This window comes from Bidens hawaiensis, unplaced genomic scaffold (genome assembly GCF_021521415.1).
Source record: "Bidens hawaiensis isolate Kalapana, Puna unplaced genomic scaffold, B.hawaiensis_p1.1 tig00028540_1, whole genome shotgun sequence".
In the NCBI taxonomy this organism is placed as follows: Eukaryota; Viridiplantae; Streptophyta; class Magnoliopsida; order Asterales; family Asteraceae; genus Bidens; species Bidens hawaiensis.
In genome coordinates this window covers 72,111-85,752 of record NW_027494675.1, presented here as the reverse complement: position 1 = coordinate 85,752, position 13,642 = coordinate 72,111, and the positions used below count along the sequence as shown (strand labels likewise).

The 13,642-nt window shown below is 34.1% G+C and overlaps 1 protein-coding gene and 1 pseudogene across 1 annotated transcript; both read left to right on the top strand.

The window, feature by feature from the left end:
- The first annotated feature begins 3,480 nt into the window (after positions 1–3,480).
- Positions 3,481–5,596, top strand: LOC143577375 (phosphoglycerate mutase-like protein 4; annotated as a pseudogene).
- An 826-nt stretch (positions 5,597–6,422) lies between these two features.
- LOC143577370 (phosphoglycerate mutase-like protein 4) lies at positions 6,423–10,124 on the top strand. The gene is made up of 7 exons (XM_077061218.1): positions 6,423–6,625; positions 6,757–6,856; positions 7,471–7,521; positions 7,916–8,026; positions 8,566–8,697; positions 9,466–9,541; positions 9,622–10,124. Exons 1-7 carry the CDS (start codon positions 6,423–6,425, stop codon positions 9,846–9,848), a joined length of 900 nt encoding a protein of 299 aa, XP_076917333.1. The 3' UTR covers positions 9,849–10,124.
- The last annotated feature ends 3,518 nt before the right edge of the window (positions 10,125–13,642 follow it).

Sequence of the window (13,642 nt, the reverse complement as noted above, 5' to 3'; positions counted from 1 at the left end):
ATATGACAATGTAAAAAAACAATAGATATATAAATTTATTTTTAAAAAATGGATCAACTTTCAAACATATATTTATAATTTAATGATTAAAAAAATTACTTCGTAAATTGAAAGCATATTAGAGGGTTTTTTTTTAATTTACAATCTTCAACAATATACATCGTATAATATGTTAATGATAACATTTAAAATTATATTCTTTTAATATTTAACAAACACAGTTTGCTATTGATTTTTGGAATTTCACCAAGTATGTTGTGAAATATAGGGGTGTGCATGGGTCGGTTTGGGGCGGTTTTTAGTAAAACCCATAACCATAACCAACATGTCGGTTAATAGAAAACCATATCCATAACATATCCGTTATGGTGGTTTCGGTTAACCGGTTTTGAAGATTATAGCGAGTCGGTTATGGGTCGGTTAACCGTGACCAAAACAAATATAATTAGGCCTAAAACTTTTGTACCAAATATTACCCAAAAAAAAAGACATGACATGATCATACAAAATACATAATCCATAATATTAATACACAATATTCAAACAAAACGTCATGACAAAACCCAACAATAAAATTAAATCGATAAGAAACGATCAACCAAAAGTCAAGATTGTTTCCCGCTATAGAACTAATTCCAATTTCCAAACCTCTTTGTCGATTCATAGTATAAAAAACGGAGCGGTTCGGTTATGGCGGGTTTGATATTATCAATAACCAAAACCAACCCGCATTTGACGGTTCTAAAAAATCATTAAACCGACCCACGTGTTATAATGGTTATCGGTTAAAATCGGTTCGGTTATGTTGGTTATGGTTCGGTTAATGGTTAACAACGGTTAATTTGCTCACCCCTAGTGAAATATATATTCTAACAATGTATAGTAGTATAATACACAAATACTTATTTTTATAAAAGTGTATAGATATAATATAAATAGAGTTTAAAAAAATGAATAATTTCATCATATTTTCATTATATATATATATAATATAATATAATATAATATAAATGGAGTGTAATAGGAAAGTTAATAATTATTGATTTATGATATATATTAGTTTTGGAGGGAAAAAAATTGCAAGGATTAACCACTAACCAATACGTGTCTACAATTATTTTACTTTATTAGAATAAGCAGATAACTTTATTGCTACCAATACTCATGAATCGTGATGATGACCCTCCCTAATTGAGGTTGTGAGAAAGGAAGAGCAAATGAGAAAACAAGATGACGAAGCATTATGGTTGTATTTGTTTGCAAAAATAAAGTCGTTATCAAAGCCCAAAGACATTGACGATACAGCGAAGCAAACACCTTGGATTTGTTGAATTTTAGAACGTTAGAACCTACAAACAATATCAGTGAAAATCATCTAAGAATGTTAAACAATGTCGGGTAGATCATAGGATAATTTCGTGCGATCCAATGTTAGATTCTTAATTTGAAATGAAGATGGTGGGGAAACCCACATAATATAAAGCTTTGATGATAAACAAAAGAACAAGGAAACAAAATTTCATCACGATCAGGTGTTTGAAATGCGAAAAGTTTGGTAGTTTAGGTGAATCAAATTTAAATCATGACGTTAAGAGAGAAACTGTGTGTGTGTGGCCATTTTTACTCTTTTTTCACGTCATATCAAAAGGAAAATAGAATAATAACCAAAACAAAACATTAGACTACGCGTAATGGGGCGAGAAAACGGGGTGACAAGGACGAAATTATGGAGGAACACCCCCCGGCGATATTGGGGCGAAAAGGGGTGGGGGCGGTGGGTTTTTATCGCCGTGGAAGAAGAAAATATTATTATTATATTAATATGAGTGTATATATATATATATATATATATATATATATATATATATTGTAGCCCCTACACCATTACACCCCAAAAACAAATTCTCACCCCTTGCTAACTAGGCGCCACACGGCGCAAAACGCCTCAATTTGTAGCCCCTCCACTACGCATAGCCTTAGTTACAACAACACAAGGAGTCACAATCAATTAAAGTAATTATAAAGGGTAAAACGAAAGTATACCAAACATAAGGGGGTCATTATGTCGTATAGATAAGGGTGCAAACTAGTTGAGCTGCTCGTGAGCTATTTGAGATCAGATTGATTAAAAGCTAGAAACGAGCCGAGCCTTATAGAGCCTAAGCCTCAAATAAAGTTCGCTTAGTTATTGAACCTGATCTCGAGCCTTGTATAGGAAGATCACTTAGCCTTATCGAACCTTAACGAGCCTAGCGTACTCTTAAGTTTTAACCCTTTTAAACTTCTATATGCCTCAGGTGGCAATCTTGACCCATACCATTTCAAATGAGTTAATTTGGGTTGTTTTAAATATCATATGGGTTGGTTTGGGTCATAAATTTTAATAAGATGGGTCAAAATGGGCCACTTGAAATTTCACATTCTTATTTTCGGGTCAAAATGGGTCGACAAATTTAAAGAAATTGGTCGATGTGGGTTAGTGTCTTAAAGAAAAGTGGCAGTTCGGGTTGAAACGGGTTTTGGTTTGGAACGAGTTTGGTTTAGGTTTTGGATTGGAACGAATTCGGTTTAGGTTTTGGCTCGGATCAGGTTTCGAGCCGACACGAGTTTTCGCACCGGACGGGTTGGGTTTCGGCTTCTTTTGTTTCTTTTTGGTCGATTTAGATTCGTTTTCGGTTTTTTGTTCCGTTTTGGTCGATTTCGAATTTGTTTTCGGTTTTTTGTTTCGTTTTGATCAATTTCATTTCTATTCGATTTCAGTTTTTTAGTTTAGTTTATGATCGATTTTCCGGTTTCGATCAATTCGGTTCAGTTTTGGTTTTTAGTTTCGTTTTCGTCGACTGTTCGGTTTCGGTTCATTTCTCAGGGTTTTTTTTGAAAGACGACAATGGAGGAAACGGTTTTGTTATTTTACTTTTTTCGTTTTTGATTTATATTTTGAGTTATGATTTTTTTTTAATGTTTTTTTGGACAACTTTTTGACTGTTTTGTTGGGGTTTAAAATCAAAACCCCCCAAAAAAAATTTATAAAAAAAATCATAACTCAAAATATAAATTCAAAACGAGAAAAATAAAATAACTAGAACGTTTCCTCCGTTGTCCTCGTAAAAAAACCCCCGAAACGTGTTCCGACCCAGACCCGTTTCGACCCGATCCTATTGACCCTAACCCGTTCCGACCCGAACCAAAACAACCTTGTTATTAATTGACTCATTCCGACCCTAACCTGTTTCGACCCAACCCAAACCATTTGCCACCCGTAGTTCAAACTATACGACCGAGTTTGAGTCAAACTTCTGCCCTTTTAACGTACTGTATACAAGCTCGAGGTGAGCTTTAGCTCGTTAGTCTTTCTCAAAATATATATAAATATAATAAATGAGTCGAAAAAAAGAGCCGAGCTGAGTTGAAGAAAAAAAAGCTCCAAACTTGTCAAACTCGAAATCAAGCTTTGGTAAGCTTCAGATCGTCTTCTTATTGATGGCAGACACTAATTCCAGGTTAGTTAGTTAGTAGCTCAGTTAATCAAGTATATACATACATGATGATCCACACACATTTTCATGTATGCTAGCATGATATATGTGTGAATTTGAACATCTATAATATTCCTCAACTCGCAGTATACTTTGTTCAATGATCACCGAGTCGACTCCGATTAGGTTATTGAAAACTTTCACTGTGTAATTTCTAATTTATGTTGTCGCAGTGCTGGTGTTAACCAGAGATATACAGAAATCGTAGTTGTACGTCATGGTGAAACCGAATGGAATGCCGAAAAACGAATCCAGGTTTATTTAATTTGGATGTAAATGATTTAAGAATATGCCGAAAACATATATGCATAATAACTATGTGAAAATTATAATTAACTAATTAAATTACCAATAAAATGATAAATTTAAAACTTTTATCCCTAAAATTGCTTTGTTATGTTGACCAGGGACAATTAGACGTTGACCTGAATGATGTTGGAAGACACCAAGCAGTTGCAGTAAGTTACATCTCTAAACAGACTTAAGTATTATTATTATTATTATTATTATTATTATTATTATTATTATTGTTATTTATTATGGACAAAATACTTTAGGAACTACATTATGTGCAATGTTGTTAAAGGTGGCTGAAAGATTATCATGAGAATCCAAAATTTCTGCAATATATTCTTCTGACCTGAAAAGAGCTCTTGAAACTGCTGAGACGATAGCAAACAGATGTGGCGGGCTGAAGGTATGATTACAATAACCACTTATGAATATTTATAATTTTCTGATTTTCTCTACACTTATGATCCGTTAAACGTCTTTTGTGTCATATATATGTTTGTTCATTGATAATTAGGTAATTCAAGATCTTAACCTTAGAGAGAGACATTTAGGTGATCTTCAAGGTATTGTATACGATGACGCACCCAAATTGAAACTCAAGGCGTATAAAGCTCTTCTGTCTAATGGAAGGGACGTTGAAATTCCAGTACGCAGACTCTTTGTCGTCTTTACTTTGAATTCTGTTATAACCTTTCTTGGTAAATAGAGCGAGACTTTAACAAACAAACGTACCCACTTACATCCCACTCGTAGAATAGGGCATCGGTTGGGTGCAATGAGGGCAAACCTTACATGGTAATTACCGAGACGTATAGGTTGCTCCCAGAAAGATTCCTAGGTCAGCATTCCATTCTTTTCTAGTTTGTACTAGTAGTAGAAGAAAGAAATAAGATGACACAAAAAAGGATCAAGAACCACCTAGAAAGTGCGCGGTATCGGCATCTATGAAAAAGGCAAATTCTTTTGCATATGTATGTATGTGTAATATGTGTATAAATGATTTTGAACGGTTATTTTTAGTACTAGTCAAAACAGTTTGAACACATTTTTGCTCCCTTTTCTTGGGTTCTCTAATGTATAAAATATTATTACAAAAACTGTTTTATTAATAGCAATCCAACTTTTTAAAGGGATTTAAGTAGTGTAAGCATTTAAATACACTTTGGGTCGCTCTATATTTGCCCGCAGACGCAAAAAATGGACAAATTTGACCAAAACAAAGACCCCATAACCCATTATTTATACTAACACTTGATTTTGTAAATAGTTAACAAGTTCCATTGTCAGGAATGACTTTATAATCAGATGAATTTACTGATTACAATACTTTATATAGGGTGATGGTGAAAGTCTAAATCAGCTCTATAAACGTTGCACCAATTCATTAAAAACGATTGGCAGAAAACTCCGAGGTAAAATCTAAAATCTGTCTTAATTAACATTCTTTCACTTAGCTTAATGATTTTTTCAATGATACAAAATACTAATAAACAGGGGAGCGGGTTGTGGTGGTGACTCATGGCGGTGTGATTGCAGCCCTTCACCAGCGGGCTTCTTCAAGAAAGGGGCACCGATCAGGAAAGATACTGAATGTTTCAGTCAGTGTATTACACTTATCAGATCCCAACAAATGGGTGATCAAATCATGGGGAGATGTCAGTCATCTGAATGGCACTGGGTACTTAGATTCAGGTTTTGGCGGTGATCGAACTTCTGGAAAGACTTCACATACATGTCAGTCTCTTGATCTGTTTGTAATATCATAATTTGGGAAATAGCGATTTGTGGAAACATAGAGCTTTATAACAGTGTAGTTACATAGGAATGGGACGTGGAAGGTTTTAACAAAATGACATATAATTTTAAGATTTTATTATTTTTAGTTAATCTATATGGATGAGTTTGAGAAGATGACTTTTTGAGCGATTTATGCAAAAGGATGATCAAGTTTCTCCAAAATCTTGACTAACTTTCCAATTCTCATATGTTTTCTACTCATTCTCTTTTGAGGATCATTGAGGTTCGTCCTTGTTGCTTCTAATCCAAAGTAAACATTACTTATTTTTTACTTATTATAGTTACCAAAAAAAAAAAAAAGATATTGTTTTCAAAATACTTAACCCCACGACTTGGACCAACCTTATAATTAAACTAAAATTCAAAGCAACAATGTATTATAAATATCCTAAATCAAAATTTATTGATATAAATAGCTTGAATCAAATTTTATTTGATTTTTGAAAAATGAAGAAGTGAAGAACAATCGATAAAACAAGAAACATTATGGGCGTATACATCTACAAAATGCCAGAATGAAATTAAAATAATTACAAAATGTAAAATGAAATGATACCTAGCTTAAGTGGTTGAGATGAGACATCTAAAGACCTCAATTTAATAGTGAGAGCTACGTCAAAAAATAGAGGGCTCCAAGTTATGATGGGGTTTTTTCTTGAAGGTGAAACGAGGTGTGCGGTGTGCCAGTGACCCGTCAGTGGTGTAGAAAAAAGAAAAAAAAAAGTTAAATAAACACAAATACCGAGAGTTGTTGAGTGTTAAAACAAACGGACCTAAATTCCCGTTGAAAGGCGAATGAGCGTAGTGCGCAGCTGGCAGTACCATTTAGACTCATCCGCCATCTCCAACTCATCGTTGATCATTTCAAACCATCTTCTAAGCAACCTTATCGGAGCCACCAAACAGATCCGACGGCGGAGAATTACACAACACACAACAAGCCTCTCCCTCGCGATTCAACCAATTCCTTTAACTCTAATGGCCGACACTAATTCAAGGTTAGCAGTTCAATTAACCCACTTACATTTGTGTGTTAAGTTTATACATGATCCACATATTCATGTTTGATGTGTGAATTGGAATGTCGATAACTTACTTACTTCTAGGTTATTGTCTGGTTTTGTTCTAGTATTGGTGTTGAACGTGATTCTGTTGCTGATCGGAGTCTTACTGAAGTCGTTGTTGTACGTCATGGTGAAACCGAGTGGAATGCCCAAAAACGAATCCAGGTTTAATTTACCTTTTCTTTATTTTATTATGTGCTCTTATAATATATCTAATCTACAGTAGGCTACCAATTACCAAATAGCCTTGAATGGGTGAAACTAGATACATATGTAACGTCACTGTAAAAAATACCTATCTATCTGGTCTCTTAGTGCTCACTTAACCGATCATTAACATGTATGCATACACATTGTTTCATAACTAAACTATCATATGTGAAAGTCATAATTAAGTTAACTAACCAACTAATTAAATTAACGATTCATGAAAACAATATAAGATGTATGCATCAACTATCGTGCAAATATCTGATGACTACATGATGCAACTCGCAAGCAATTTATTAATCAAGTTTCACAATTAATTCATTTTATATATATTATTCGTTTCCAAAAGTTTAAAAACTTCAAGACACGGTCAGGAAGAAATGTGAACGCTTTTAATTTGGAATGAAGGAAACTTGTTGAAATTGTTTTACTAGTAAGTTTGTATGAATTGTATCTTACTCCATGAATTGTATTTACTAAGAATTTCCTCTGATGTCAAAAGCTTGTTCATAGTTCCTATAGGACTTGATGTTGCTTTCTTAAGAATTTTTTTTCTTTGTGCTGAGCAGGGACATTTAGATATTGACCTGAATGATGTCGGAAGACAGCAAGCAGTTGCAGTAAGTTACATCTTTAATCTTCTGAAAGAAATGCTAGTGTCCTTGTAGGTTAATTTGGTTGTTTGCTGAAATCTGTTATGTTTGTATTAAGTGTACATTCTGTCAATCCCTCCATCTCAAAACAAAATAAGACTCCACTAGACAAAACCACACAATTCTAGGAATGTACAATTATTGCATTTTTAAACAGTTATATGCCTACTCTACTCTTTCAAAGTACTATTAATATGGTGTTGTGAAAGGATGTAATTAAGGGCAGAATGGGAAAGTTAATAAATTATATTGGAGACAGATACTTTTTTGACAAAGTGAAATAGAAAGGTGGACATTAATTTGTAATTTATCCTTTTTTTATAAAAATGTATTAACCCAAAAATGTGCAATGTTGTTAAAGGTGGCTGAAAGACTATCAAGAGAGTTTAAAATATCTGCCATATATTCTTCTGACCTAAAAAGAGCTCTTGAAACTGCTGAGACAATAGCAGCCAGATGTGGTGGGCTTCAGGTATGATTCTAATAACCACTTATAATTTCTCCACATATATGGCCCATTAGACTAATAATATGATTCTTCTTGATATACAATAATATTCATTTTTACTCCCCTAAATAAGGAAATATGTACCCGTAGAGGGAATAGTGTGATATGGAGACATGAAAAAGAGAGGCGGGGGGAAAAAAACCACAAATAAGCTGCTTTGTTTTTATGAAAACCCGAGGGTAGAAAATATATTTTGGAAAAATTTGGGTGTTCCCAAGAAATCAATACAAATGACATATGACAAAACCGCGAAAGTATATAACAATGTAATATATAAATATTGTAGTGCGTGGTAGGATGGTAGCGTGTGATATATATTATCACTAAAACCTTGTTGACAAAGTACCTGAAATTCTGAATTGAATTAGCTATGTTTAAAATGTTTAAATTATGTTCTTTTACTTACTTGCATGGTTGATTCAATTAGTTAGATAATTCAAAAGATCCAGCATACATTTTATAACATTTTTTTAAATCAGGATACTTACTGTCTTTATATGCAGGTAACTCAAGATCCTAATCTTCGAGAGAGAAATTTAGGTGATCTTCAAGGTATTGTATATGGTGACGCACCCACCATGAAAACCAAAGCATATATGGCTCTTCAGTCTAATGGAAGGGACGTTGAAATTCCAGTAAGCGAGACTCTTTTTGGCTATTTCGTTATATATTATGTATTTATATATATGGGTCAGAAATCAGAATGGTTCTTTTTAGTACTGGTCAAAACAGTTGGGTCAGTTGAGTTGGCTTGTGATTGTGAATACTTTTTACCTCTTTATCTTCAGTTTTCTAAGTAATCAATGTATAAAGTTTGATTACAAAAACTATTTTATTAAGGGCAATACCGTATAAAACCAACATACTTTATGGTTTTTTTCTTACAAAAGTCCCTCTGCATGTTAAATTCGAACAAATTGTGAACGTTTTTCTAAACAATTTCTAACCAGCACATCCAAATTATCTTTAAAAACTAGGATAAAAAAATAATCCACATAAGAAAAAGAAATATAAACACGTAAGCAAAACAATCAGATGTATCGTTTCCAAGTTGTTCTTTTTCACACTTTTGTTCAAGCTAAACATGTATAGGGACTTTAATGTGAAAAAAAATGTGGAGGGACTTTTATGAGAAATAGAAAGTATGTTGGTTTTTATGATATTTGCTCTTTAATAAAATACTGATCTAGTTTCTGTTAATAAATCGACTTAAGAGGTTACTAAATACACTTCGGGCCACTCGAGACGCATTCCTTATTATTATACACAGCTCATGTTTGGTAAAAGTTGATTAGAAGTTGATTTTGTAAATAACTAGCTCATTTCATTATCAGGAATGACAAAGAAAAGAATTAAAATAAAAAATAAAAAATCATTCACCGGTTTATTGTTTGTTTATATAGGGTGGTGGTGAAAGTCTGAATCAACTGTATAAACGTTGCACTGATTCATTGCAAACAATTGCCAGTAAACACCGAGGTAATCTAAAATATGTCTTAATTAGCGCTCTTTCACTTAGATTAATAATCGTTGCAACGATACAATAATATTAATAACAGGGGAGCGGATTGTGGTGGTGACTCATGGTGGTGTGATCAGAGCACTTCACGAGAGGGCTTCTTCAGGAACGGGACACCGATCAGGAAGGATATTAAATGTTTCAGTCAATGTATTACACTTATCGGATCCCGACAAGTGGGCCATTAAATCATGGGGAGATGTTAGTCATCTGAATGGAGCCGGGTACTTAGATTCTGGTTTTGGTGGTGATCGAATGTCGGGTTAGAGTTCACATATATGTCAGTTTCTTGACTTGCTATATGCATTTAATCGCAACATGTTAAGTCTTTGATGGGGGTGTGAATTATTAATGCCTTGAATTGATTTGTTTCTAATCCCATTAATTGGGCAATAGTGATTTGTTGGAAAGATATTGTGTTTGAATTGTTGGTCCACGTTGCACATGGAGATAGTTGGTTTGAAGGGTGTTAGGATCAATGATTAATTGCATAAGCCCACAATTGTGGGAAATTAGTATTTGATTATGTAGTCCTTTTTGTTTTGATATTCATAAAAGGGTTATAGTTAATTTGTCCTGACCCGAAACCCATCCCGACCTAAAACCCGTATCGGACAACCTATTGCCAGTCGGCCCCGTCCTAAGGGGATGGGATAGGAGAAGAATTTTAACAAGTTTATCAACCCAACACCAAAAATCCATTCCATTTTTTGATATACTTTGAATTCCCTGATAAAAATTCCGTGAATCGAACGCAACGTGGTATATTTGAGTACATTTTTTAGGACAGTGAAGAATGTTGCAGGGAACCGGGACATCTTGCATTGGGATTTGGTTGGAGGGAAGAATAGGAGTAGTTGTTCTTGGAAATACGATTACGTGTGTAATATATTTTAGTTTCTGTTAGGTTAACAAGGTCAACAATTGCCCATTGGGCTAAAGGATTGAATTTTTTTTCCCCCTATTTTATGTTGGAACAGAAAATAAAAAATAGTTTTACATACTTAAATCATCAAATCTACTTCAAAGTAATTCATTCATTAAAAACTAGTGTTTTATCGGGATGGAAGGTATTCAGGCAATAAGTTATGTCGGTTAACTTTCTTTTAATAGCAAAGCTAAGTTGTTTTAAAATTACATTTATAGATATTGTGGTCATAACATTACCATTTGATGACTCATGACTAGTTAGACATGACTAAATAGCTCCACAGTCTCAGGTGTAAGGAAACCAAAAGTATCAAACGTGAAAGGTGTAAACACGTGTTGGTTGCCTAGACACGCTTTCTCATGTTTGGTCTCTTCACATGAAGCAACTATTAACGCAGTTTGTCCTACCATGAAAACACTACTTCCCAAGCACATGAAAGGGGAAATTCTGGTTTGTTAGATTTGTATACATATGTTTCCTTCTCATCCATCCAAATACAAAATGTCAATTGGTTTGAGTATTCAGCATCCTTCCAACGATCCGGTCAAAAAATTCGCAGGTGCTTATTTGTTAATAGAATTTCCAATGTTTTTTTTTTTTTTTTTTTTGAATGTTCAAGCTTTCCTCCTACTATTTACATTATACCGCCAATGCCAGGAATCGAACCCTGGACCTCTCACCCAAAGGCCAAAGCCTTTACCATCCCACCAAAGGAACATCCAATGCTTGAATATGTCAAAAGGAACATCCCTAACCACGACGTGTTGGAACTTGAACTCTATGAGCTCTCTACAATGTATTGCATACTCCCCAAAAGAGTCCAAACACGCCTTGAGACAAACAAGGCAAATCCTATGAACCGAAAATAAGAAACAATGAGATGATACTTACGGATAGCACGATACTCCCCTAACGTCATATGTTGGCTTAATACATCTTTAGCGAGGACAAGAAGAAAATCTTGAGCATTTGGTGCTAGTAGACATTCAAATACCGCTTTCTGTCTACTTGTCATGTCATGCTTCCATGTTGTGGACAATTTTACAAAAGAGCACTCGTTAATGCATGTTGGCTTTAAAGGCGGTTTACCTTAAAGTGGACACGTTTGTTTACGATATATAAAATTATGTGAGAGGATTTTGTAAATTATAAGATGGATTTTGAGTGGTTGTGAGTATAATTAAATAAAGAAGAGAGAAAATGTAGTGATTTTTTTTTGTAAATTTGGAAAAAATTTGTTTGCCCATATTTATTTTTTAATATTTGTTAATATTGGTTGTGACTTGTGAGAGATGAGAGTATAAATGTATAAAAAATATTATTTAATTGAACATGAAAGATAAATGTAGTGTTTTTTAGTGTAGTTATAGAAATGAGGATGAGGGACGAGCTGAGAATGTTGTAAGCATTTCTGACAACTTCTATATCTCTATCTTTATAATTACACTATAAAACAATATATTTTCTCTCTCTAGTATACAATTAAATAATATTTTTTACATCTTCATTATTATGTTTTTTCTCTCAACTCACAACCACTTTCAAATATATTAAAAAATAAATAAAAAATAAACAATGTTTCTTTAAATTTAGTCTCTCTTCCCTTAACCACTTACACTCCTCTAAATTTTTTTTGAAGATTTCGTTCACATTATTTTAGAGGACCTTATAACGCTCTAAGTTATAGTTCAATTCTCAACATGTCAAACTAATACTAGCATTAGAGGTGCACAAATTGGGTATTATGAAAAACCGGGTTCGGGTATGAAACCGGGTTCAGGTATGATCGGGTATTGAAAAATTAGGTATTAACAATGATTGGGTCGGGTTCGGGTCGGGTATTGGCTTGAAAAACCATACCCTGTGTACCGGGTTCGGGTAGGGTATTGAACCGGGTCTTCAATACCCGGGTATTTGAAGACCCTATTTTCGGGTATTGAAAAACCCCGTTTTATGGGTTTTGAATACCCTATTTTCCGGGTATTAAAAAAACCCATTTTCTACAATTTTCTTCTATTAACAGGCTTGCTTCATTTTTTTTTATCCTAACTCCAATTTTTTGCATACAAACTTCAAAGTTCATTCAAACATACATAACAACTATACAATGATACAAAAAACATATATTTAATGTGTTTTCAGTTGTTGTTTGGTATATCAAAATGTGTTGCTCTAAACAAGTATTTATATCATATACGTGCTCCAAAAAAGATCCGTTGGAGAACAGCTATAGATCTGTGGACAGCCACACAAAAACATGTGACAAACACTAATATCCTAGCATGCAAAAAATCCGGTTCGGGTATGCAAAAAACCCGGGTTTCGGGTATAACTAGAACCGGGTTTCGGGTATAGTTTAAACCGGGTTTCGGGTATACCTAGAACCGGGTTTTGGGTATTATCGGGTTTAGATCGGGTTCGGGTTTCAACATTGAAATTCATACCCTATTCGTACCCTACGGGTAGGGTCGGGTTCGGGTTCGGGTATTAAATACCCGGATTTTAGAAAAACCGGTTCCGGGTTCGTGTTTTTTGTGCACCTCTAACTAGCATAGCCCATGACAAACTTGTGTAGCCTCATTTGTTACCATTATCCAAACTTAGGATAACCTTTCTCCATCACAAATATAGAAAGTATGGTTTTGTGGTCCTCGGGTTGTTTTCAACTAGCAAATAATTTCGAATGTTTTTATTCAATTAAACTCTTATGAAAAATGATCCACTTTATTGTTTTTCCTTTAGTTTCTTGTTCACTTTTTTTCACAAACCATTGGTTAGACAATGTGTAGTGAATGAAGCCTCTTTATGAGCGTTGTGTGATGTGTAGTGCCACATCAGCACAGGGGCCTTTTGGCCAAAAGGGGTGTAATGGATTTAGCCCCTTCTAATCATTACATCATCATTATTTTATTTTTCTTTTTTACTTAAAATAATACAAATAACATTTTATTAAACAAAATAAATAAATTTTACATTAAAGTTTAAAAATAACTAGAAATTACTCGTCTTCGTCTTCCTCGTCGTCTTCGTATTCTTCGCCATCTCCGTCTCTGTCTAGCTCGTCTTTACTTTCCTTGTCTCTATCGTCATCCTCGCTTGATACGTTTTCACCTTCGCCTCGAATTGGCCG